Source organism: Struthio camelus, chromosome 1, assembly GCF_040807025.1.
Source record: "Struthio camelus isolate bStrCam1 chromosome 1, bStrCam1.hap1, whole genome shotgun sequence".
Classification (NCBI taxonomy): domain Eukaryota; kingdom Metazoa; phylum Chordata; class Aves; order Struthioniformes; family Struthionidae; genus Struthio; species Struthio camelus.
Window position 1 is genome coordinate 72107213 of NC_090942.1, and position 25910 is coordinate 72133122.

The 25910-nt window shown below is 37.6% G+C and overlaps 1 protein-coding gene across 1 annotated transcript in view; it reads right to left on the reverse strand.

The window, feature by feature from the left end:
- Positions 1–528: 528 nt before the first annotated feature.
- Positions 529–25910, reverse strand: part of SLC15A5 (solute carrier family 15 member 5) — a 37822-nt gene continuing 12440 nt past the window's right edge. Inside the window, exons 4-9 of the mRNA XM_009671942.2 lie at positions 23775–23995; positions 21012–21198; positions 15416–15604; positions 10927–11058; positions 2968–3076; positions 529–1004 (exon numbers count right to left, since the gene is read on the reverse strand). Of these exons, the coding sequence (XP_009670237.1) occupies positions 860–1004; positions 2968–3076; positions 10927–11058; positions 15416–15604; positions 21012–21198; positions 23775–23995 (983 nt within the window). The 3' untranslated portion in view covers positions 529–859. The remainder of the gene's footprint in view (positions 1005–2967; positions 3077–10926; positions 11059–15415; positions 15605–21011; positions 21199–23774; positions 23996–25910) is intronic.

Genomic DNA, 25910 nt, shown 5'->3' on the forward strand with positions numbered 1-25910 from the left:
AACTTTGGCTGTTTGACACTATTTAGACAGAACACTTTTACCCTAATCGTTTCCTCCCCCCGCCCTCACTTCCAACTGCATCTTCCCTTTCCCACTCTTTTCCCTTCACCCCCTTCAATTGGGCTACCACTAGTAATCTTTATGTAAATAAACTCTAGTCTCCAGTTCTCCTACTGGTGCTTCTTTGTATGTCATCCTTCAGAGATGACAAATCCCATGCTGCTTCTGCCAAAAGAAAGACTAGATGCCTCAGCATAAACATTTCAAGCCAGACTTTACGGACTTGCTCCCGCTATATAATGCCAAGGGGTTTTTTCGTTTTTTGGTAGATCTCAAGGGAATTTGCAAAGATTAGTTTGGCTGTGCCTGTTCCACTGAAGGGGAAATTAAGGAAGTGACTTGCTGAAGTTTAGACAGCAGATAAGTAACAGCGAGGAAGAGCACACAAATATCCCACATTTGCAAGTATCAACCAGCCAATACTGCCTGAAAAAATTATTTTTAAATGATGCTATCACAAAGTAATTTGCTAAACAAACGTATACAAGAGTTTATTCATTTTGAACCATTATTAAGTACAAATACATGTGGATAACTATCTCCCTATACAGATTAAAAACCTCTCTCCCTCAACTAGGCTAAGGCAATGAGCTCTCATTGTCCCGGACGTGCATCATGACAGTGCAGCATCCTAAAAGAGCAAATCCTATGATGCTTGTATTACTTTGTAAACTTACAAATAACATAAGGTAATTCATAAATACATTGGGAGTTCCACTGAAGTATGCCAGGTAATTTATCATTAGAAAGCTGGTAGACTAAATTTTGATTATATTTCCTAGGAAGGATGGAAATTTTATCAGGTTGCCTCCATGGGAGACAAAATGGGAGAACAATCCAGGACACTGTCATAAAACTTGATGGCTTTTTCATGCTGCAAAAGTTTTTCTTCAGGAAGACTTCCTCTGAACTCTTCGGTGTACTCCTGATTCAGATTGTTGTATCTGGGAGGGGGGATGGGGAAGAAAAATGATAAAGCAATCATCATCCTTTCTGGGATTGATTTCACACATTGTTTTATTAGGTAATATTTTGCAAGTTGCAGTGTCTTCTCAGTCCTGGGTTTCTAGCAGGGTACCTATATGGACTTTCCTAGAATCAAAATCCTGAAAAGGAGTTAAGGATGAGAAGTGCTGAACTGGATGTAGGTATTACTATTAGTAGTACTGTGCAGTTTTAATAAATTTTAGAAAGAAATAGGAATTAATACCTGGATAGGAATTAATACCTGGGATAATGCTCAACAGTACTCAATGCTTTGCAACCATGATTTTCTCAGAGAGGTTTTGGTAAATTTTTTCTAAGTCAGAGTTCTGAAGGCTGATTTTTATCCCGAAGTTAGTGTTTACCTGAGAACCCCTCCTCCTTCTGCCCCCCCATGCAAAATGACAAGCAGGAGAATTTTATTTGGCACAGAGTTAAACAATTACATATGACCTCAAACAATACATTCCACATTGGTGTTGGTTGCCTTCTTGAAAAAAGGGATACATTGATTTTGAAGTGAAATGTCATTTTGATTTTTTTTTTTTTAATTTGTTCAGAAAGACTTAAGAGGAAATTTGGTAATTTTCAAAAACCAGTTAATTTGTGGCTAAATGTGTAGAATTCAAGCCAATTTCATGACCACTTTTTGACAAGCCAAAACTTCAGCTTTCAGCAGTAAGCAAGCCAAATGAAAGTTTCATTTTACAGAAGAATGAAATACCACTATATGAGAGGAAAAGACAAAGTACATGGAGGAGAAACAGTTCTGACCACGGCTCAAGTCACAGTCAAAACATGAAGGAAAAAAAAAAACAAAAACACCACACGTGAATCAAGAACTAAGCGCTGGAATAAGTCGATAGGGGTGTCTTGTGTTACATTCAAATGATTGACAAGATACTATGGTAATCTTTGCTGTTGCAAAGTTAAAGCAACACATAGTAGGGAAAAATCCCAATATTTTTCCTCAAAATTCCAATTAAATTTTGCCCTTGGAAATCCTCCATTTTGGTCATTGTCAAGTCATAACTCCATCAAAGTTTCTGAAAGATTTTCACAAAACTGCAGCACTAAGCCTGAGACAGAATGCCTCTTTAATATGCCCCTTTCTACCTGTAATGCTATCAGTTGCTTTCCACTCTGTTATTTGGTATTATATACACAACGGATAAAAATTAGCTGTGATTAAATATTGTAAGATACATTAGGCAGGTGAACTCTCAAACCATCCTGGATGTAAAGGTGATTGCAAATGTGAATCCTTGCACTATACAGTCTAAGCTCTATAGGTGGCTCAAAATCACTTCCCACATGGGAGCTAATAGAACAATGCCATTTTCTCCACCAGAAAGCTGCATTTATCTTAGCGTCCAGTATTGCATCAGGAAATATTTGAGCGTTATCCTGTTGAGACCACTGCATACAGTATTGACCAGTAGTGTTCTACTGTCTTCTTGAAATCCCCTCACCTGCTGTCCTATGATTAAGATGTATGATCTTGGGGACAATACCAATGTTTACCATGTATTTGTACAAAGCCAAGTGCAGTGGAGTTCAATGCTATCACTAAGATATCTTGGCAATTCTATGACAAAGATATCTTAGTGCTATGGTCTTAATTCCATGCCAATATATTTATGAACTTCCATAAAATCCTCTTTCTTCAAGATATTTTTGTATTAATAAAAACCCTTAAATATTTAAGGCTAATTACACAGTCTTTTTTTTAAATCTTACCACATCATTTTTACTGTGCAATTTTTCTCCTCAAGACAGAAGAAAAATACTGAAATCTGAAACCTGAATGATAATGTATGATCTATCACTACCAATTCTTCATTACATTAGCTTACAGGTTTTACAAGAATTTATTTCTATATCTGCAAATGAAACATCAAACTTTCATTTTCTCATACATACCTGTGTGCAATGGTCCAGAACCCCAGGGTGTTCACCATCATTAAGGAAGCCAAGAAGAAGAAAAATCTCTCCAATTTACCTTCATGCAACAAATGTGGAAACCAGTTGCCTTGTAAAGTAGACATTTGAAGCAGAATTAGTTTATCTTGCAGGATGAGATATGGCTCACATGAAAGACAGGAAGATAAGTTTGCATAAGAGACAACCACACACATACAACACAAAGCACAGTAGGTGCTTTGAACTCCTTCTGCATCTCTCCCCCCCCCCCACCAGCTATTCATTCAGACTTCATTCTCACAGCATCTATGTTACCTGTCTGCAAAGCAGGAGCTAAGTGCTACGCTTTAGACTCAGGAAATAGAGATCCAGAGAAACAAAAGAATTTTCCTAATAAACATGAAGCATAGTGGAAAACCTAGATTGGCACAGATATCACTTTAATGATGGGGTCATCTTCCCTCTTCATTATCCTGTGCACATAACTAAACAAATGCCAAAGTGTAAACATTAGGAAAAAGCAGAAGTAAGGTCACCTGTAGAAATCCTTATTCATTCTCCTCATGCTTTTAATAGGCCCTTTTTAAAAAAAAAAAAAGTTTTTTTCAGAGCCTGGGATGGTACCCAGTTACCAAGATGCTTATTTTACCTTCCTTCATGGCCTTCTTTAGCCATGAGTCTGCAACAAGTTATCATCAGACTTTTGGTTACCAAGACTTTTGCCAATAGAGCATCTGAGACATTTTGGCAGCTTAAAATCCATTCAGTAGAGGACATTGCCACCTATAAACACCCAGAATCTTTCATGCCTATATTCTTGCATGCTTCAATTTCCTACTGTATTGCTTTTGATGCTGCCCATTGCAAACTCTCTACAAATAACGAGCTCAAGTAGTAAATAACCAAAGTGATGGAAATCAAGGTGTTTAATGGGAAAGCAGGTCCCAGTCCCTCTGCATTGGAAGACTCAGTACTTGAAGTATCACAGTCTACCACAGCAAACACATAAAACCAACATGAAAAAAATTACAGTGTACATAGTAAGCTCTACAGTGAGATAACAAGCTCTTACACTATCTGAAAACATAGGCTGTGTATTGCCTTGAAGAAGACAGAAAGACTGTCTACGTAGCAAGTAGTGAAGTACAAGTACGTAGAGTGAAAAAGCTGGTGCTGAGAATCCAAGGCCCACACTATACACTGCTCAAGGGGGTTTACATCAGACATGTACCTCATGTGTTCCAGCTATTAATGGGGACTAGCTTTTTTTTTTTTTAAATAAAGTTTCATCCAAAAGGAATGCAGTTTTTGGGCTCCAAGATCACACTGCGATTTAAACTGATATACAACTACGCAGAGATGACCGGGAGATTCAATTCAAAAGCACATTTCTGGTCTGAACTAAACCACTAACACAGATGAGCCCAAAAGCACTTTTCTTGGCTCCCTGAAACTTCAGCATCAAATCCTCCCCCATCTAAATAGAGTAGCTATTCACCACTTGGATGGGCTAAAAGGAAGGGGAGGAGAATTACACTTCTTTGGCATAACTGCATGATACAAACCTGATAGTCTTAATTGATCATTAATCGACAACAAAAGCCATCCACTGCTATTCTTAGCTTCTCAATGTTTTTCTAATTAGATTTAGAGAAGAAACAGTTCCTCGACTCAGGACGGCCACCAGTCAAAGGATTACACCTAAGATATTTACGTTTTTCTTTTTCGTCCACATCTCAGAGCTGTCAACACATTTCTTCAACTCTCCTGGGATTAACACAGAATAACTGCCAGCAGTGCAGTAGTTTTCCCCAACTCCTCCAGAGTTTGTTCTGTGCCACGTTACCTTCCTGCCTGTCACAGCACCACCTCACCTCTGCATGCGCAGTTCCTTTTCCAGCATTATCTCAAAGCAAGTTTTAAAACTTATCATTTAACATTGTCAGTTGACTGAGCTCCTAGGTACTATAACTTCATTTTAGTAGCTTATAAACTTTTACTGTCATAATTCACAATCAGGTAGTTTTTCATTTTACATCCCCCAGTGGCCAGTAGAACTCAAGGAGAAGGAAAGAGTCTATCTGATGAAAGAGAAAGCAAGCATGGGGCTCTGCGCTACAGCTTGTCAAAGCAGAGTTCACACTGTCTGTTAGATTACTTCCATCAGCTAGTCTAACTATATGAGCAGCAGGAGTTTCATAATGGAACTCAGTTTACAATGGAAGCTGAACAGAAAATATGTACTTAAATAGTACTGAGCTGTTAAAAAAAAAATCTAGCAGCTACCAAGAGAACAGAGTAAAACAGACCTTTGAAACTGGCTTAATGCTAAGAAAGACACCATATTAAAGTGTCAAAAGTGGGATTTTTTTTTTTTTTTTTTTTTTAAATCAATCAAGGTTGAATGCCAACCTGGGGATCAGGAGATCTGGGTTCTGCTTTTACCATGAGCCTTCTCCACGACCTGGGAGGAAGATCATTGTTCCGTTTCCTCTCTTTTTAAAATTGGCAATGTTTAAACATTAAAACAAAGACAATCATACAAAGCCTTTGAAAAATTCAGCATTACAAAGCAGCAACAGCATAAGTAGCAGCAAAGATTTACTTGAGCCAGAACTAAAGTTGGCATGGTAAGATTCCAGCTCTATATCTCATTTATTACCCTAGTCAAGCAAAAGGTTGAAACAAGGCTTTCTTTTCCCTTTTGTGAGGGATAACGATGTGGTGGTAGGGTCTCCTTTCACTACAGGCAAGCAAGAGTGGCAGCAGTACTGAAGACACCCAGATTCTTCTCCTACTGCCAAAAACATATCTTCATGAGTGGGTACAGCAAAGATTAATTTAACCATTTCCCAGTTTCAACCAAAAATATTTACTTCGCACTATTTCTTTAATGGAAGCAGGGAAGACCTGAACTACATTTTCTTCTATTTACATTTGTTGCACAGGGAATCCTCCACTGGCATGAAGTTTATAGGATAAAAGCCACTGGTGCTGAAACTTCAACCGCATGTTTCAGGCAGTGTAAACTCCCTTTAGACACTTTAGCACCTTAGCCCACTAAAAGCTTTCACAAGCTGTCTACAGACTCCAGCACCTTGCGTTGCTTGGGTTTGGTTCATATTTTCAGGTTTTTACTCTCAGCCATGAATCCTAGGAACTTACTGGGCCAGTTTGTTTTTAATGGAATAAGATGCCCTGGGCACTACTGTTCTGAAGAGTTCAGAACTTTCTCATCCTTTAATCAGCCTGCAATACGCTAACAATTCATTTTTCCCCAAAAGATACTGCCTTTGGGTTCTGTCAATCCTTTACTTTTCTATGGAGATTGCCAATGGAAGTGTCAATTACAAGGTTGGTTTGTCACACAAATAATTGCTCACTGGGAATTAACTTTCTAAAACAAGCTCCTGATTTCCATTTTTATTCCAACAATGCAAATGCTGCATGAATCACCACAGGGAATCAGAAGCTTCCTTCAGCTGTGTATATTTTAAAGAGCCTTTAAGAAGCCTTTTGGTTAGAGGTGAATTGGCTATGCTTTTCATGGCAAATTTAGAACAGATTAGGAGACAAAGATTAGGATTGGTCTGAGGTCTTCTTCCAGCCTGCTGCATACTGCTGAAATAAAGCATCTGATAAACTTTCACTGACATTCTGCAGTCTCATCAGATTTGCAAAGATTCTCAGGTAGTATGAAATATTATAAAATTATTATAAAACACCCAGAGAGAACACCTGATCCTACAAACACAAGGAGAAAAGTAGGTGAAAAAGTGATTGGGACATGGGCAAAAAACTCTTTCCTGTGCTGCTCCTGGTGGATGACTGACGATGACCGAAAGATAGTGACAGTAGCCACAAAAGAGGATGTTGAAAGGATTGCAAGCCAGTGTTTCTGCATATGCTAGTGCACAGAAAGTATCTATTATTATGATGGCATCCTTAGAGTTCTCAAGGGATTCACAATGAAGCCCAAAGCTGCACAGGCAGGTGTTTGGTCCTGCTACCTAGATAACACCATAGTATGTTAGTTTTGGGAAAACACAGAAGGAGCACAGGAAGAACATCCTACAGGTAAGCTTATTCTCTATGAATCCCACATTTTACTGCTAACCTGCAACTATAGACTGTTCTTAGAAAAAAATTGTAATTCAGACCTTAGAAAAGGATTGTATCTCCTTCAGTCATTTCATCAAGTTAGGGGATACATATTGAGTGTTTAAATCATCTCCAAATTAAAAGCCTCAGTCTGCCTCTAATCCTTATTAGCTAAGTAGGCACTGGTGGACACTACCATCTGGACTGCAAGAAATATTCTTTAGCTTTATCATCTTTGGTATTTAGAATCACACAAGGCTCCAAACTGGAAGGAGGTGGGGAACACAAAAAAACCCAGTTCCCTGAAAACAAGCAAAAAAAAAAAAAAAAACCCACAAAAAAAACCACCCACAAAACCCATGTCTGGGGCAATTTCCTTCCTCTGACTTCCCCCTCCCTTACGTATTTACATTAATATTTTTAGAGAAACTTGTTCTGAAATGATTGGCATAGGAGGACAGGTTTTGCCTTGCATCTTCTTCAGTTAAAATGTTAGGAGAGGTAAAAACTAAAAGAAAGCAGTTTCCCAGCCTGTACTGAAAATATCACTGTCACCCATCATCTGTTTGCACTCGTCAGATTTAAAAAAAAAAAGTCTTATTTTATCATATTCACACCATCCTCCATAGATGCGTTAAGTGATTAATGCAGCTTAGACTGTGACTGATATTTGATCAACTTTGCCAATAAAAAAAACCAAACAAAACTCAAGCTAGTGACACGAAACAGGGTATCAAGAGGTTTAAATAAGTTTGTCAACACCCTCCATGCTTCAGCACTTCACAATGCACATTGGAGGGTCTACTTTACTGTATCCTGAACTGCTTCATGATAATCATGGTCCCATTGCTTAAAGATGGGAGAATCAGAAATAGTCTTGGCTCAAGTTCTAGAGAAACAAGTATAATGGAACAAGCCAAAAGCAACCATAGCCAAAGAGCCACACATTGAACCTTGTTATATTTTACAGAAGTATTACATAAACATTGCCTTCTTGTTTCAGCAAAATAGAAAGAACTTTGATCTTCAGGTCTACTTCAAAAAATTTTAACTTTTTAAGGGGGGGGGGGGGGGGAACGTTTCCCCCGCCTCGGCCCAGTTCAGGGAGGTTTGCTTTCCCTGCCATTCCATAAATTGTTCAGATACTGTGTGTTTTACAAACTCCTTAAACAAAGTTGAAAAAAAATCCAAACATGAGTGATGAGAGCTTAATCTGTGCCATTACCTAAGAGAAGTCATCAATCTATTCTCTGAAGTGCTGTCATTTTTAGAAGGCACAATAAGTAACCACCAGGTTTTATCAATTAAAAAAGAATTATGTTGTTGATTCCTTCCTTCTCTCCTCAAATCACAGAAACATCATGAGAAGTATAATGGAAAACTTGGAAGAAATATAGTGTTTGACATCACTAACAGAAGGGACATTATACAAAATTTTCTTGTTTTGTGTTAAGTGTCTGCTTTCAAAGCAAACAAACCCAAAACTTTTTTTTTTTTTTTTTTAAATAACCTATACCCAGCTTCAGAAGCCTAATCCCAAGCCTACTTTGGTTTATGACTCAGCAAGACTAAAGTCTGGCAAGGGTGGGCAGGGGAGAACAATATTCTAAGCCTTCAGCCTGAGGGATTATGGCAAATTAAGATACAGAAATATTTTTATTTACAAGTGTGCTTTGTGTAAATTATGGTAACTTATAAAAATTCATCTGGTTCTACCAGCAAAAACTGGGAAAGAGAGCGCCAGTGAGATGCCATATATTTGTAGAAATAAATTGTGAGGATCCGATAATACAGAAGGTAATCTCTAACGGTTCTAACTAGAGAAGAGACATAATTTTGAAAAAAAGACTTAATTTAAGCAGATAACTTTGCCACATAGCTTCTTAAAAGTTAAAGAAGTTTTCTGGTTAAAGTACTTCTCACTTAAGAATCTTAAGCTAAATAGGAAAGAACATGGCAACTCCAGCCTGTGTGGAACAGAGTTCAATGGGTATTTTTTTGTCCCAGCCAGGATAAGAACCTGAAGCCTCCAAAACAGTATTTCTGGTAAGAAACAAGTATTTTCTTTTTGGTCAATCAAATATTTTCATCCAGATTAGAAAAAAATTGCTTTGATATAAAATTAGAGAAAAAATTAACAAGTTACTGAATTGTAAAAAAAAAAAAAAAAAAAAAATCAACTTCCCATTGTACTTGGTATAAAACAATGCTATAAGGGAATAAGTGATATATACATATAGTGGCATGACAGTCAAAAAGTTTTGATGCTGACATTATGCGCAATTATATTCTTAATATTTAATTATAACAAAAGTCAAATTGAAGCTTATAGTGAAGTAAATACATCAGCTTTATCAGAACAAAATATTTCAGCCTCAAAATTAATGATTGCCGTACTTAGGGGGAATGGGGGGAAAACAAAAAAGTCAGCGATGCCTTGCTTCAAGTGTTAGTTTTGTTGAACTGTTATTTTCTGATGAAAAATCTGTTCCATTGCAGAAAATTCAAGCAGCTCTGCTCTCCACTATGATGTGGCAACTCATAGTTCTTTGCCTGATTCATTTGAGTAAATATTCTGCTTATTGTTTTATTTTTTTTTTCCAACCCATCTCTAGGTGAAACTTTCATATCTAGTAATCAAATTCTCAGTTAAGCGTTAACTTAAACAACAACAGCATTACAGATCAAAGGACCATTCATTTGTTAAGACCTTAGGAGAAGAATTTAAAATCTTGCTATACTTTCACTTTTCCTTGTTTTTCTGCTGCACTTTTTTTCTATGTAAAAAAACAAGCAAGCAAACAAACAAAAACAGAAAAACCAAAACCTAACCATGAGCAGTTCCAAATCCCTGCAGCAGTTGTAATTGCAGCTGTCTTGCATTACAGCCAGCAGTTGTGCTCTGTAAGAAAACAGAGCTCTGTAATGCAGTAACCATGAAGCTTATGAACATCAAGCATCTTTAGAAGTACTGTTTCAACCAGGGGACCTATATTTTACATACATAAACATAGGAATTCCTATGTTTTGCTTAAGTATTTTTTTCTTAAATATTTCATTTTTGCTTTTTACTTACAAAACATATTTTACATATTGAACAAACATTCGTCAGCAGAGGGGGAAAAAAAAAAAAAAAAAGGGAGTTAACAGAAGAAAAAACAAACTGACCTCTCTTTAAAGTTACCAGCCTAAAGAAATCGCCAGGTCAGGGCTTACACTAAATACTCCTCCTCAACAGACAATCTCAAAACTTGTTTTGAAAGACAGCAAGTTCCCTGGGAATCACAGTATTTTTTTGGAAAGAGTAAAAATACAGTGAAACTATATTGTCCCAGAACCTGAATGTAGGATTTGGGGTTCTTCCAGTAGCTGGGCAAAGGGGGAAGAGTAAAGAAGTAGGTCGAGGAGAGTAAATCCCTTTGAAACTCTCAATCCAACCTCCTTTGCCTTAAGGTACTGAAGAACATACTTTTCCTTCTATTTCACATTCTTTAAAACATCCTTTAAAATCTTGCTCTCATGGCCAGAGGATTCCATGTAAATGTGGATAAGGCACGTGTACGAGTATATTAGATGTTTTAGTGGGCAAAGGGTACTACTGGTCTCTCAGAACAGAAGTAGAGATTGGAGGTGAGGGCTTCCTGCAAGATGCCTTTCTCTGACTACTCTACCTACCAAAAATAAGACGACTCATTAAAATTGGATGAATACAGCTGCAAGTCTACCTCCTATCTTAATTGTGAAAGCAAATCGATAAAACTTTGGCATCCTCTCTTATTCTGCTACATTCTTCTCCAAATTAATAATTGATAGGATCAGAAAACTGCTCAGGAACACAGCTCATGAGCATATTCTTACCTCGAGTGCCTGTGTGGACTGTTTGAACAATGAAAGCTCCCACAAAGCAGCCAGCTCCATTGAAGAGTGCTAAAAAATGCATGGAAATTCCTCGAATTCTTTCTGGCACAAGCCGGAACGATAGTAAAGAACCTTTAGAAAGGAAATAGCTACAGTTACGTGTTTAAAAAAAAAGTTAGAGATGGCAGAAGATAGATAACATAGGAAAAAAATCCCAATGTGTCTGTAACAGGGACTTAACATATTTTAAACATATAACCTACTTGCTGCAGAAGGGTAACTACACTTGTTAGCATGAACCCTATTAACCATGAATTCTCTAAACTATTTAAATGAATCTCTCTAAAAATAATCCCATATAAAACTAGTAATATTCCACAAGTATGCAATGTCCTTCCATCCAGACAGTTCCTTTCACCTTTTAAAATCTCAGGCATAACAAGACAAAAAAAAGCCACACACACAGTAGTTACAGAGCATGAAGAAAGCAGATGTGATGTGTAACAACTGCAGGACAGTGGGACCTCATACGCCAAAGCCAGTGCAGCAAGGCCACTAATAAATACTTCTGAAATTCGGAGCGCTGCCTTAACTTGTTTAAGATTGGACAAAGCTCCTCTTCCCCAGAGGGCAACCCTCAAAGTCACTACCTAATATTGAAGACTCATTGTTTTCCACTTTCTTCCCGGAAGACTAAATCAGAAAAAGAACAAACACAGGAAAAAAGGAAGATGAAACTGTGCTTCTAATATGGGTAACTATAATCCCACCTGTTGCAATTTAGCTAATCTATCCTTCAGTAACAAGTATTTATAATAGCTATCTGTTCCCTGGCTTACTTTCCTGAGTTATCAAAAATCTCATTTTCCTAATGCAAGCATCTTGAGCTCTCATCCGCGCTAGTTCTCCAGGCTCCAGTGTCTCCCATTCTGCTAGATCAGCTGAGTTTGAATGACCTCCATGTTGAGAAACTTCTTAACAGAAAACCCCACTTGGATACTAAGTTGCATGAAGCATCACTGAATACAAACCAAAGTCTGAAAAAAAACATCTCCCACTCTTTAATCTGGAGGTCCAAACGAGGGCTTTGGAACCATATTAAAGAAATAAGGCGGGAGGGGGGAACAAAAAAAAACCCACACACAACACACACACCAACAACCCACAGTCAGCACTTTCCTCATTCGCAGTAGGAACCAAAAGCCTGTGGGCCATAGAAAGGAAGTGATCACCGGACACTCTATACAGAACTGTACAGTCTGAAGTGTTGCAGAGTCTGAAACATTGTGCAGTCAGTGCCCTAACCCCTTTTAGTCACTGCGAGCCTGTAAAGTTTTCTTCTTCTAAAAACAGGGGTGCAAAGCATGCATGTTGGCCAAATTCAGCCTGGGTAACCGTATCTTACTTACCTAAGTCACCCCTGCTGTTTCAACTGCATACTCTGTTCCTCACTTCTCCCAAAGTGCTGCTGTAAACTATTAAAGAGCTGCTGCATTTCACCCTGGAGACTATTGCATTTCACTGGTGAATGAAGTGATTCCCAATATATCCTTTAACTAACAGAGCTGTTTGTTACGAGGCTTCTAAGTGATCTGAAACATTTTGATGGGCAGAGAATATTCTTGCAATACTTTAACAATCACTGCAAATCTGATAACAATTTGAAGGGCAAAGCAGTTACAGTATACCAGATCATTTGTTCACCAGCAGTGTAACAAGCCTGCTGTGGCTGGTAGGCTGTCACTGACAAATTCATAAACTCATGCATTGTGGGGACATACGACTGCTAATATTATCCCACAGAATGGATTTTTTTTTTTTTTAAAGCATTGAGCTTCTAAGGAGTAATTTCCTACTTTAAAGCAAACTAGGGTTACAAATTCAAGCTGTCAAAGGCCTGTGCATTCTTATATTGGCCTTCAGTTACACTGTAGCATTGTGGGGAAAGCAGTTTATTATATGTACATTTTTAAACAAGACCTCATTCAGAGCTAGGGGAATGTTAAATGATGCTATTAATTATTTTTTATGAGATGCTCATGCCACCTGAAGCATATGTTTCTGTAAAAACTCTAGTAAAGAGATAATGAAATATACTATGTAAGTACAATTATAAGTATCAGGGCTCAAATTTAGATAAAGCTTTCAGTATACCAAATCTAGCTCTTCTAACCAAGCGCTCCAGAAGTGAGATACCTCCTCTCCTCCCTCCAATTACAAGTGTGAACATTTCTGTCTTCTACTTGACAGGACAGTACATGATCTGAGTTAATTATGCTAATCTGATTTGACCTTCTGCATAACACAGACAGTAGAATGTCAGCAAAGGTGAAACAACGATTTAGGTGTCTAAATAGTTTATATATTTAGGTTTAATGACATTTAAGTGTATTTACAGATTCTGAAGATCCACTGAATTGTTCCTGATCAGCAATTCGGTTCAAACTGAAGTAGAAATCTAGCGCTCAATTCAGTGGCCTGAATACTGATGCCCTGTATTACTTGAAATGCTCCAGTGCGCCTGCATGGAGCTGACTGAAAAGGGTGCAGGCCCTATGGTAGAACCATGCTCTTCTGCAGCAGCAGCTGGCGGCCAAGCAGGCCTCCTGCAGAGCCTGGAGTGCCCCCTCTGTCCCACATATCTTAGATACTCCATCACAAAAGGTGCCAGACACCGATGTGTGGGCAAACTGAGGCCCTGATCTCCACTGGATACCGCAGTAGCCTGCTCTTTTTGATACCTACCTTTATTTCTCTACTTGCAAGTCAAACTTAGTCTTATTTCCACTTCCCTGGGTTCTTGAATTGCTCCTGTTACTGCAGTTTTTAAATGAGGCACTTAGTTTTTATTTAAATGTGGCAAATAATGGAGAAGAGAATCTTTTTTTTTCCCCTCTCAGATATTCTAATGATAATCCTTCTTCAAGCAACCAAAAACAAAGTTGAGCCTTATTTCTTTTCTAAAGGCTAATGTCATCTTCCAGTCAATGAACTTCCATTGTGTTTCAGTGTGCTAAATTAGAGCCTTATTCTATCAGAAATATTCTTCTCATGCAGAAGCATAAGAAAGCTGTATGCAAGCCACCTCTTAAAAAAAAAAAAAAAAAAAAGAAGTTAAGCTAAACAGAAATGGTCACGTTTTCTGTTACACTTAGCCTGTAACCTAGAAACCACATAACCTGCCTAGAAACCTAGCTCTCAAGTACTTAACTGAGACATCGGATGAAGAGGCATTATGAAAGTGCTAAGTATTTAGAACTAGGGAAAAATTACCTTTTTAGTGACAGACCATGACCGACAGCTCTTATTAGTCTTAGAGTGTAAGAATGAGAGTTGAGACACTGAAGTTATTTCCTGCTCTTAAATAAAAATCTGAAATTGCTGGAGTGGTATTGGAACAATAGACACTAAACCTGTGGAATTAAGTGCTTGTAGAGATCATACTGGAACAATAGACACTCAACTTGCGGAATTACGTACTTGTAGAGATCAACTAGTTGACTACTTTACTTATGTTTCTTTAAATGAATGTTGATTTGATTATTCTAGTATTAACTTTTTTTTAAGCTCTGGAAGGTAAAATGCTTTGTGTGCTCCATATTAGAAAATAAGCCTCAGGGATGCCAGTATAGAAGTGGAAAGGTAAATTATGGAAGGGACAAAAGGTTCCGACTTGCAATCAAGAGTGTGTCTACATAATTTATGGATGGCAGACATGAGCTAAGCTCTGCCTGTACTCTGAGACACAGCATTTTTTTTTTTTTTTTTTTTTTTTTAAATCTCCAGCTCCATGCCACAAGCTAAGCCATAATGCTCTGTGCAGGCATGTTCACATGACTCCTGATTGGAGCACAAATAAAATCTTACATCTGCCTGCACTGTTCTTCAAATTAGCCTGTCAGTTGACTTGTACTAACTGCATGCATATGTTCCAAGTCAGCAATAAACATGTTGCAATTTTATTTAGGTGGACTCAATATAAAAATAGTTAAGCTAGATTGCCTCACCTTACTTTGGTTGTGGCCTAAAAAAGTGCACATGGACTGTGACCTGTCACTTGTGCATTTGTTTAGTCTCTAGAAAATCATCACGGAATTGTAGAACAGTTCAGATTAGAAGGGCTTTTAGGAGCCCATCAGGACCAGCCTGCTGCCGGAAGCAGGTTCAACATCAGTGTCCGTCATGCATCTGTGCCCAGAACCCCACTGGTCTGACCACCCCCTCCCCTGCCAAATGGGAGATTACTGAACCTGGTCATCTGACCAGGCTGTTTCATATTCTAGTTAATCTGGGACAACATCATTGCTCACTGTGTATTACAGCCAACAAGATCTGCTCCTTTGAAGCAGGTAAAGTATAGATCTGCTCATTAATACTGTTGAAAAGAGCCAGGGATAAAATATCTGATGACAGTAACTATTTTTAGGAAGCTGATACCATTCTGTACAAGTCAGAACGCTCTCACTTTAGCCTATTAAATTTTACTTACAGGAGGGAGTTACCAGGGCTTCAGCCACTCCAAGTAAAATGTACTGAGGAGCTAAGTGGAAACAAGGCATGGAAGAGACCAGGAGGACCTCCTTGGAAAGGGTTTGTTCCACCTGAGGGAAATGCTTTCGGTGTATTTCAGAGAATCCAGCAACCATCACAGAAAGCGCGGCACATAATTGACCTACAACTGGGTAGAGAGCATAGAGTATTCATCAAGGCTGTAGTTAAAGGATTGCAATATTTAGAAGAAAATGAAGCAGAGTCAATACATGCAAAAGAGTCATCCTATCAAAATGCATCCTTTCTGCACACACAAAAATGGATAAAAAGTACTTCCTACCCTGCAAGCTTAACTCTAAATAAACAATGGCAAAGAGATACCAGTTCAACACAGAAGAATTTAGGGATGAAGATTATATGAGAAAGAAAAGTTTTTCAGAAAAAAGTCATAAATGAGAACTTTTTTTTGGGGGGGAGGGGGGGAAAGCAGGGAGAGGTGAGGAGGGAGGGAAGAGAAGGCAGCTCTTCTAGAGAGTGCAAGAGATCAGGTAGGAATAAGACCACTAAGGGCAAGAGGAAATACTCCTATACAACCACCGAGGCGATTCTGAAATATACCTATGTGCTGTATGCTTTACCTGCTTTTTCTTGCATAGAAAACAAACATGTGACCCAGTAACAACCACGGGACTTCTAACATGAATTTAACATCTCTTGCGAACCAGGTGACATCAGTAACTCTGTCATTAACACTGCACTGAGCAAAAGCAGAGTGTTTAAACCAGCCATGAATCATGGCAGCTGACTGCCTGCAATTGCAGGCAACTGTACTGGCTTCAACTGTAAAGCAATGATCTCTCCTTAGCCACTGAACTGAGGAACGAGAACTTGGATTGGGAATTTTTAGCACTTCAAGTTTTATAGGTAGGTTTATATCCCTCCATCTCAGACAGCATGCCAGACTGGCATACTGTTACTACCCAGTGCAAGTCCTACTCAGTGTAAATAATAATAGCAAAACAGGTACTTTGGTTTCCTAGAAATTAGACAGAAATCATTCACCAGCTAAAGAAATTAAGGTAGTTGAAATGCTATATTTTTAAAGCAGCAGGCTAGCATACATGGAAAAGAAAGAGATCACCACTTCAGATCTATCTTAGCAAATGAGGCCTTCCTATACTTTTCCTTTCCCCTACCCTATAAAATTCTCCTGACCTACTTTTGAAAGTTCATTTGCTAGACAGTAGCATTTGCTAGATTGTTCAACATTTCAGGATTAGATGAGCCGCATTACTGGAAAAGATAATCTTCTGCTTAAATTTTTTTTTGGGGGGGGGGGCAGGGCAATAGTGAAACATGATTCTCATTTAAAAAAACCAGATCTTAATTTTCTTCTCAGTTCCTAATGAGGGAGAAATGGCATAAAAGCCATGCTGTGGACTTTGGAAGTTTGCAGATACATTTCTAAGTACTTCACATAAGCCACTGGGTGATTACAGTTGCCTCCTGCATGTCCTGAAGAAGTAACACTGCATGATTCATAAATCATTGCTCAATATATCCTGGCACATACAGTGCATGAAGTCCTACCACCTGCCTGCACAAGTCTGTACAGGAACACAGGGCCATGAGGGGAGAAAAAAAGTCTGTATCTAGCCTTATCATGCAAGAAAAAGCTTCTAATAAACTTAACTGTTTTAAATATCACAGATGTCACCACAAACCACTGCAAGAAGAACATTATTTAAATGTGTTATTTTATGCTTTTTGATGTTGACAGTATGAAGTGATCATAACTTCTCAGAAAGGCAAAGAATCCAGAATTTTCAAATAACTCTACTGAACTTGAAACATTTATACTTCAAATGTTTTGAGCTCTCATTGATTTTGACTAGCTTGCGACTCCTCAGCATTTCTAACCTATAATGGAAGTACAGGTGTGAGAACACCAGGTGTGTAAGTACAGGTGTGGTTTCTTTTAACAGCTTTGGCTCAAATACCGGCACTGCTGTGCACTGTTTCCTCCTTGTCTTAAGCAGCCTCACCTTACTTCATGAATGGCAAGTGCCTCACTTAAAAGATTTGACATGAACAGTCAAAGGGTTTTGTTATATATGTGCATATATAAAAAAATGTATACACACATATACACACACCTATCTGCAACAACAAAATCAAACTTGTGCAGGTATCACAGACAACAGCTCTGCTGAAAGACTTATCTATCTTTGTGCCATCGGAAAGCCTTCCCCTATCAGAAAGGTAAAGCAGTGCTAGTACTTGGCTACTGTCTAGCCGAAAGAATACATTTTACACTCCTTCCAGCCTAGTGCAGTTGCAGGCAATAAATACGAATGTGTGTGCACACATGTGTAATGTGTCAATACATTATACTCTAATTAAAAAGAAAATTTCTAGCTCCACTTTAAAACTAGATTGAATTTTTTTGTTCCCTCTGAGACCTTTACAGAATTTTATTGCTCTATTAAAAGCCTTCTGTTTTATATGTATGGAAGTGGTCAAGGTATACCCATTATTCTGTACCGGTATCACTCTTAGGTAGAAAAGTTCTTTTGCTTTCCTGTATGAATCCTTGAAGGTATTCATAAGCAGCAACTACAACCTTTCTGAGCCTCTGCTTTGTAATCCTAAATAAACCAAGTTTTCCCTCATAAGATAAGTTTCCTTACGTGCATCCAGTGACATCTGAGCCCTTCTGATCATGACTAACAAGCTGTGCCCAAGCTTCCAGAGGAGAGTTTACCAGCTCCTCAAGAAATGATGCTTACTTGCCTTATTGTAGCTGGAAATACCTCTTTAATACATATGCTCTTCGATCACATTTTTTCCTCGATAGTCAAAATATCTGCTAATAGATATCATGTAAATAGTTTAGATTTGTAGGTTTCCCTGCTTTTCTCTCATTTCCAGCTGATGAAGCCCATAGTTCCCATAGCAGAAATTGTGTAAGACTTCTCGCTTTGTACTATTACATGTCATCCACTCCTTTCCTTCCCCTCACCCTTTTTTTTTTTCTTTTTTTTTTTTTTTTTTTAAAAAACCTGTCCAGCTTCACAGTCAGCTAGCCATTCCTGCCTGCTACTCAGGGAACAGTTGTGTCCTCACCTACCTCAGTCCTAAATTAATCCCTCTTTTCACTTACAACATTTTCTCATGGTATTTTCTAAGCAACCTCATTGCAACTGAGGGACCACTATCCAGTCAGCACAAACAAGCAACCCTCTTCTGAATCTTCTGTATTTTTGACCAAATCAAGCAGCATAAACAAGTATGAAACTGGAAAAAAAACCCTCTTTAAATTTAACAAATGTTTACTTTTTTGGTAAAGTGGTCCAGACAATATATTTGGGACACAATTAAAACTCATTTTAAGAGTTTCATATATTTTACATCATAACTAGTTTACAAAAGACCCAACAATTATAGAGGAAGTAATATAGCTTGGGGTTTTCTTGTAAATCCTTACTACAGAGTGAGCACAGATATTCTAGTTCGACATTGTCTATATGGTTTGTCTTTGAAAACTGATATTCTTAATACACTGAAAATTAGCAGAAAATGATTTAAATTTTTTCCTCTTACAAGACTGGCATTAAAATATAGCTAGAGGCTGGCTTAACACCAGCAGCCTATTTATACCTTCAATTTTGTTCCTGAAAATAATTGTGAACCTAATTAACTACTGGCAAAAATATTGGTACTTAGAGGTCTACCATATTTGCAGGTGCAGTCATATACTTGTATATCTAAAGCCATCGTCTCTACTCACAGGCATTTTTGTGCTTCAGGTAATTTATCATCCCTAACAGGAGACTATTTTCATAAATGAAGCTATTAAGAATGAACCACTGTATATATTCCATTGCTGTTCAACATAACAGGATAGAACCTTAATACTAACTTGAAATTTCTGTGGTTTTAAGGAAAACTATTATCTGAATGTGCTTTTTGTATTTTAATGCAGATGTTATTTTAAAAACTAGGGTAATTGCAACCTGCTGCGTTACATGCATCTGGTTTGTATAAAACCCAATAACACTCTTAATTAGACTAATTTAATCAGATTAATACCTCTGTGCGTGTGTCAGTACTCACTGCTTGCCATGGGGCACTGAATTAATAGTAGCACACAGAGAAAAATAGCCATTTATAAATATTTTGTCAGAGGTTTGTAATGCAGGCTGGGTGATACAACATATAGGAGAAGTAGTTCACTTTTCTAATGGGAATATCTGTGAAAGGAAGTAGTTTTAAATGAATATAGAACAGAAGATACTTTTCTGGTGTTACTACATGTAGCTGGTATCAGAAGAGGATTGCAGAGAAACACACTAGATCCCAGGACATAAGAGGTTTGGAAGATTGCGGGGGAGAGGGTTGGGAGGGGGGGAAAAAAAAAAAAAAAGTGATGCCAATGGAGGACCTCTAACTTCGTGAAGCCCAGTCTCTGCTAAACCCATCACTGCTTCTAGGCTATGCATTTGTGAGATAAGCCCCGATCTTAAAGTCTGAAATCACGTGCTTAGTGACGAAAACGTTCAAACTCATGACAGAGAAGACTTGTTTGTACCACTTCTGTGAGAAAGAGATAATACATCAGTTTTGGAGATCCCTCTTGGCTTCATTTTATGTAAGTGAACACACGTTAAGGCATTTTTCACTTTAGGATTTTAATAAATAAGACAATTGTTCAGGTGTTTGTTAATTTTATATTAGATATTCAATTTAAAAATCTAATACTAGAGAAGAAACCTGTACCTCTCCAAGTAATCTACTTGTGAAGTGTTCAGCTTGCTCACTGAGATTAGCAGTCCTGTGAAAGAGATCTGTTTGCGTTCCGTAGTTGTCTACGTGTTTTCTTTTGCTTGTCAGTTCTAGAAACACCTATTGCAGATAGAATTGGACCACATACTTTTATTTCATGTGGGTTGCAACTGCAGAGTCTGAAAGAAACTACACTAGTGATAATACAGTAATCCTCTTATAAGCTGCACTCCTAATATAGATGTAATTACAGTATATGAATAAGGGGGGGAAGGGGCCTCTATTTATAACCTAAGCATTTAAATCCAAAACCATTATTTAGAACAACAGAACATTTCTCTAGTGTCAGAGAACAACTAACTGGAAGACTCTCTCATCTTAAAAAGAGATTTCCAAAGTAGATGAACTTTGAAAAAGTTAGTGGATAAAGAAACAACCAGAAGATAACCAAGTCAGCATAAGTCTCAAATCTAAATGGTTAGCACAAGTTTTCCTCACTAATTTTTCAGGATTCCTCCTAGTTATTTATGAGCATTTATCAGCATCTTCTATTGGACAGAAGAGGCTCAATAAATTCCCTAAATAAGTGTTGGGCATTTTTTTCTTGGCATCTAATCTAGTACTTCAGGACTGCCTTTCCTGCAGTATCTCTGAATTGTATACATCTCTGAGAATCATCTCAAAACAAGTTTATCTTCATTTTTATAGTTTGGAGTAATTAAATAGATGATAGGTGATCCTACACAAGTTTCTTTTTCAAAAACAGAATACACATTAAAACTGTGTAAATACATGTATTTTATACTTACCAATGTAAATTGTTGGAGAATGCCTACTTTCTTTGGAACTAAAGAGACATGAGTTAACGCATTCCAAAATAGGCACAAGAATTAATAATGGTACAATGCTTATCACATTCATTGCTGCAATTGGCAAGACAAATCCACTGAAATTCAAGTTGGAATTCATGGTCTGGAGATAATACCCTGAAGGAATCTGTATTACGGAAAGATGCATTTCATTAGTTTTCCAGTTACATTTAATGCATTAAATTCTACTGTATTTGGAAAATTCTCCAAGTTTTCATTCTGCTTTCCTTCTGAAGAAGCCACAGTAAACCAAATACCAACTGTCCTAAAGAAAACGGCTATTCATTATAAAAGCGTTTTGGATTGTTACATTCTCGTTCTTTGCCAAGATTTAAAATTTTCCTTCTACTTCTTTGCTCCTCAATTTAACAAATCTAAGCAACAATCTAGTAGCTTGCACTAGTTTAGTTGACTATCCCTACTTAGTGCTATGAGTCAACATACTAAATAGTTCTGCCTAATACTTTAGTCACTTATATTTCTTTACAGATAGAACAGAACTCCCTTTTCATTTTACAATAGCAAGATGCAGAGTTATTTTGAATTTCTGATAGTGTGCTCTAGATCGGAGTAATTTTTAAAACACCCTTGCCAGCACATAACTCTAAAAGCTACATGGAATGAAGATTTGGCCACAGTCTTACAATCAGCTTAGATGTGACTGACAGCCTTATAAAGGACTTAATTGTACTTCTGGATATAGAAAGCAGAAGAAAAATCAGTAATCAGAAGACAAGCAACCCATCAATAGCAGTCATTTGGGTATGAAATTAAAGTAGATTTATAAGACAGTCTTTCACCAAGAGCAAGCAATTCCTCCTCTTTCTGTGATGAACTTAAAAAAAACCTATTAAATTTATTTATTTAAAAACAAACAAATAAAAAAAGCCCTCATCACACTGGCTTCCACCAACAGGTTTTTCTGTTTTTTTTTTGTTTTTTTTTTGGGGGGGGGGGGTGGAGGGGAAGGGAGAAACTTTTGATAAATTAAGCACTGCAATTTCATATGCAACAAACTTACAGTCCACTCCATTTTACAGACTGACAGGAAGAGAAAGGCAGCTTAAGCAATTCACAAAAAAACAGTCATGACAGAGTTAGATGTAGAATTGTTTTCTTAAGTCTTATTTTTGTACATGAATGTTATGCTTTTAGAGAGCTCTGGATTCCTGCACTACCCCACACAGCTCTTCAATATGACTGGCAATGCTAAATCCAGGTAGAGTTTTACTGCTTTTTAGTCGTCCAAAAGCACTAAAATACAGTTAGAGACCTAACTCAAAGGTTACTCATCGAGGGTTATAGTTAACCCTGTTCATCAAAAATCCATTCAGCCCTTAAGAATTACTCAGAATTCTAGCTCTTAATACAGATGCTTTCACCTATATTTCACCTCCAAATGAGGATATAAATTGCAAAAGGGTGAATAAATGGTGACTGAACTATGAAAGATCAGAACTAAGCCAATTTTGCTGGTTCCTAGTTTCCATTGCCTATTGCAAATCAGAACTGACTTATTAATAGGAATTAAGTTATCATTAACATCAATCACAGGCACTGAAACCTGTTAACTTAATATGGAGAAAATACTATGAATCCTAAAAAAGTTAAATTATATATATTTACTTACATATATATATATAGATAGATATGGGGATGTATCTATCTATTACCTACTCTTAAAAAAAACAACTTTAGACTTACCAAAGCTTCTACTGAAGGAATAAAAAACACAAATACTTTTCTCTCTTCTGAATATATACCTGAATATTGCAACTCTGATTAATAGAACCTGGCTGATTTTTCATTTCCATCTGTTAAAAATTTCTAGCATCAGCTACATATGGGGAGGGGGTGGGGGGGCGGAAGGAGGAAAAAATGAGCCAGAGATGGAAACGCAGAAGGATGTCAAGAGGAATGTTAATAAAGAAACATACTTAAGCTACCTATTTGTAAGAATTTCCTTAAGCAGGTTCTGCGCTCATTTTAACACCAATAAGTAAAAATAAATTCCCAGGCTAGCTCATAATTTTTTGTTATGCCAGTTGCCAACGGGTAAGCTACCTGAAACTCCTGCTCAACCAGGATCATCCAGTCAGAAATGATTCTGAAGTGTCAAAAAGCTACTTAGGCTGACAAGATTCCATTTACGTTTATATAACATATACAAACTCAGAAGCAGAAAGAACTGCATAGTCTGATAGAGAGGCTATGAAAGGACTACTTCTTTCTACAAATGGAAAACCACCCATTTCTGGTGTAGGTACACCAGCCACATATTCCTTCTATTGATTTGACAGGGTTAAGCAACTAAAACAGCAAAGAGATTTTCTACCTCTCCCTACAAGTGAGTAACCATTTAAGAAATTGGAAAATCATATTTTTTTTCAAAAGAATGCTGAGCCAGTAAGTGTGACACACCAGTTTGAGGAGCACAGAACTACCTGGCACTACATTTCTCAACTAGTAAGGATTCAGAGAAATGAGTAGCAAGCAGTCACTCAAGTTCCTTCACCAATCAAATAAGTAAAATTGGTTTAGTCAAGACGAGACGAGACCACAGGGTATATTCTCAGGCAATTACAACCATTCAGCCAGGTTGCGCTGCTGGTAAAGCAACTGTTAAAAACCATGCCTAGAAATGTAGTAGTAAACATATCACAATCTTTTTCCAAGATTTTCATTTAGAAGCTGTGTACTCACCTGCATAATACACGTTCTATATAGAATTTGGAAAGCAAACAATGGAAAGAGCCTGGCAAGTGATTTTGTGCTTTCCACCTGAGTTTCACTGTACTGACCACCATAGTTTTCCTTGGCATGATCTAACCAGTTTGTCACACCTCCACTAAAGTAGCGATAGCGGACACAGCATGTTTTCAGTGCACTAGCAATGACCCCAAAAGTCATCAGCAGGGAACTGTCTGTAAACAATCAGAGACATTAGGCATTGGTACATTTTTACTTGCTGCCAAAATTAACAAGCCAAGACACATTCTTTTAGGAGGGAAAACCACAACCTGACATGATTACCCTTATTTCCTTCTCCCTCCCCAAAAAGAACATAACAGGCTACATTTGCTCAAAACCAATTTTTTGGAGGCCAACTAGTACACAACCTAATTGTTACAAAAGCAATCCAGCTGAACTTTGACAGAAAGAGGTACCTTTTGCTACCAGTTATTTAACCGTGAGAATTTGTTGTTGTAGTTGAGCAGGTAAGGTATTATTTTCCTTTGCTTTTTGATCACTGAATGATAGTTTTCAATTCAGGACAGTAGTGAAATCTTCCAGTTCTATTGAAGTCCAGGTAAGGAAGGGTAGTAGTGAGGTGAGAAGGAAAGCAGGCTCAGAAGAGGGCTGCTGCATTAGAGAATTTTCATGGCTCAGTCTCAAAGCCAGAACTATTATCTTAGGACTTCTCATCTCTCACAGCGCACCACTTGGGAAGTTTTCAATGTGGTTTTTGGCATATTAAAACTTGCCTACTGGTTACTGGGTTCTGGAATTGCTAACTCGGTTCTCAGAATCAGATGAAACAAAAAATAAAGTGAGGATGGAAAAAACAGGCTTAGGGCTTGGAGATGCCTATTCATTTATCTTTGGTTTGCTGTCCAACCTTGAAAATAGGGGTTACATCACTTCTCTGCTTTTCTGAAGGGTTGAGGAACTGCAATAATAGAGGGTTTTGTAAACAGACACCGTCCAAAAGGTAAGGTGAACCGAGAAGACAGTAGAGGGGAACTTTGTCTCTCTACTATCTCTGATACGGAAAGTATTTTCAAGAATTGTGCACCTATTGCAAGTATTTACTGTAGACAGAGAACTAAGAAAGAGAATTTTGTTAGATAACTACCATTTAAAATTCTCCACTGACTATTTAACATTGACCTGTAGACTGTTGGCATTGCTGAATAATCTCAAATATTACATATGCAGCATTGTACATAGAGATTGGGTACAGCTTTAAGTGTTCATTATGACTGCACCAAGTGATCATTCCTACCATATACCACAAGTGATGTTTAAGTTTAAGGTCTAGAATATTTTAAGACCAAATATGAAGGCTAAAAAGAAAAGCTTGCAGACTTCCAGAGTGACTTCACTAAAAAATTAATCAGAAAAAAAAAAAGTACAACTTGGGGCTTTCTTGCGAAAGATGAGTTATTTTCAAAAGTTGAAAAAAAAAAAAACTTGGAAGAAAACTCAAGTCAGTATCAACTCAGCTCACAGGAAGAGCTATAGTCATGTTTTAAATCAGAAGTGATAATTTCTTGCTTTTTCCTGTAGGAGAGTCTGGACTTTCATGAGAAAGGAATTAACAGCAGTTATGTGGTGTTATTACCACTCTGCAGGGGTTTGGAAAACACACAGTGTTGAAATCAATTCTTCAGGAGTTGCTCAGAATACGTTAGGATCAAGCCACTGAATAGCTGAAAGTGACGACATGGATGCTTTCTGGTTTATCTGACCTTTTCCTTGAGTATAGCCATGGCCATCATCTTTTCTTTGGAATGTAAGATATAGGACAGACTCTTTTTGCTTATTCTCATTAAAAGAAAGACTAAAATAATAAAAACATCCTAACATTTCCATGCCTTTCCTAAAGGATCAGCCGATACCCACCTTAATATAATCTCCACCCATTACCTATAAAAATGTCGTTTTGCACTAGGCAAAACAGGCAAATACATCATTTAGTTGTGTTACTCCGCATGAAATCCCAAGCAGAGTCTAAGCTCTAGTAAACTAGGAAATAAAAGCTGCCTGAAATTGTTGTTTTAGAAACATCTTGGGTGATACATAGACCTAATTGATAACAAGAGGATTTTGCCAATG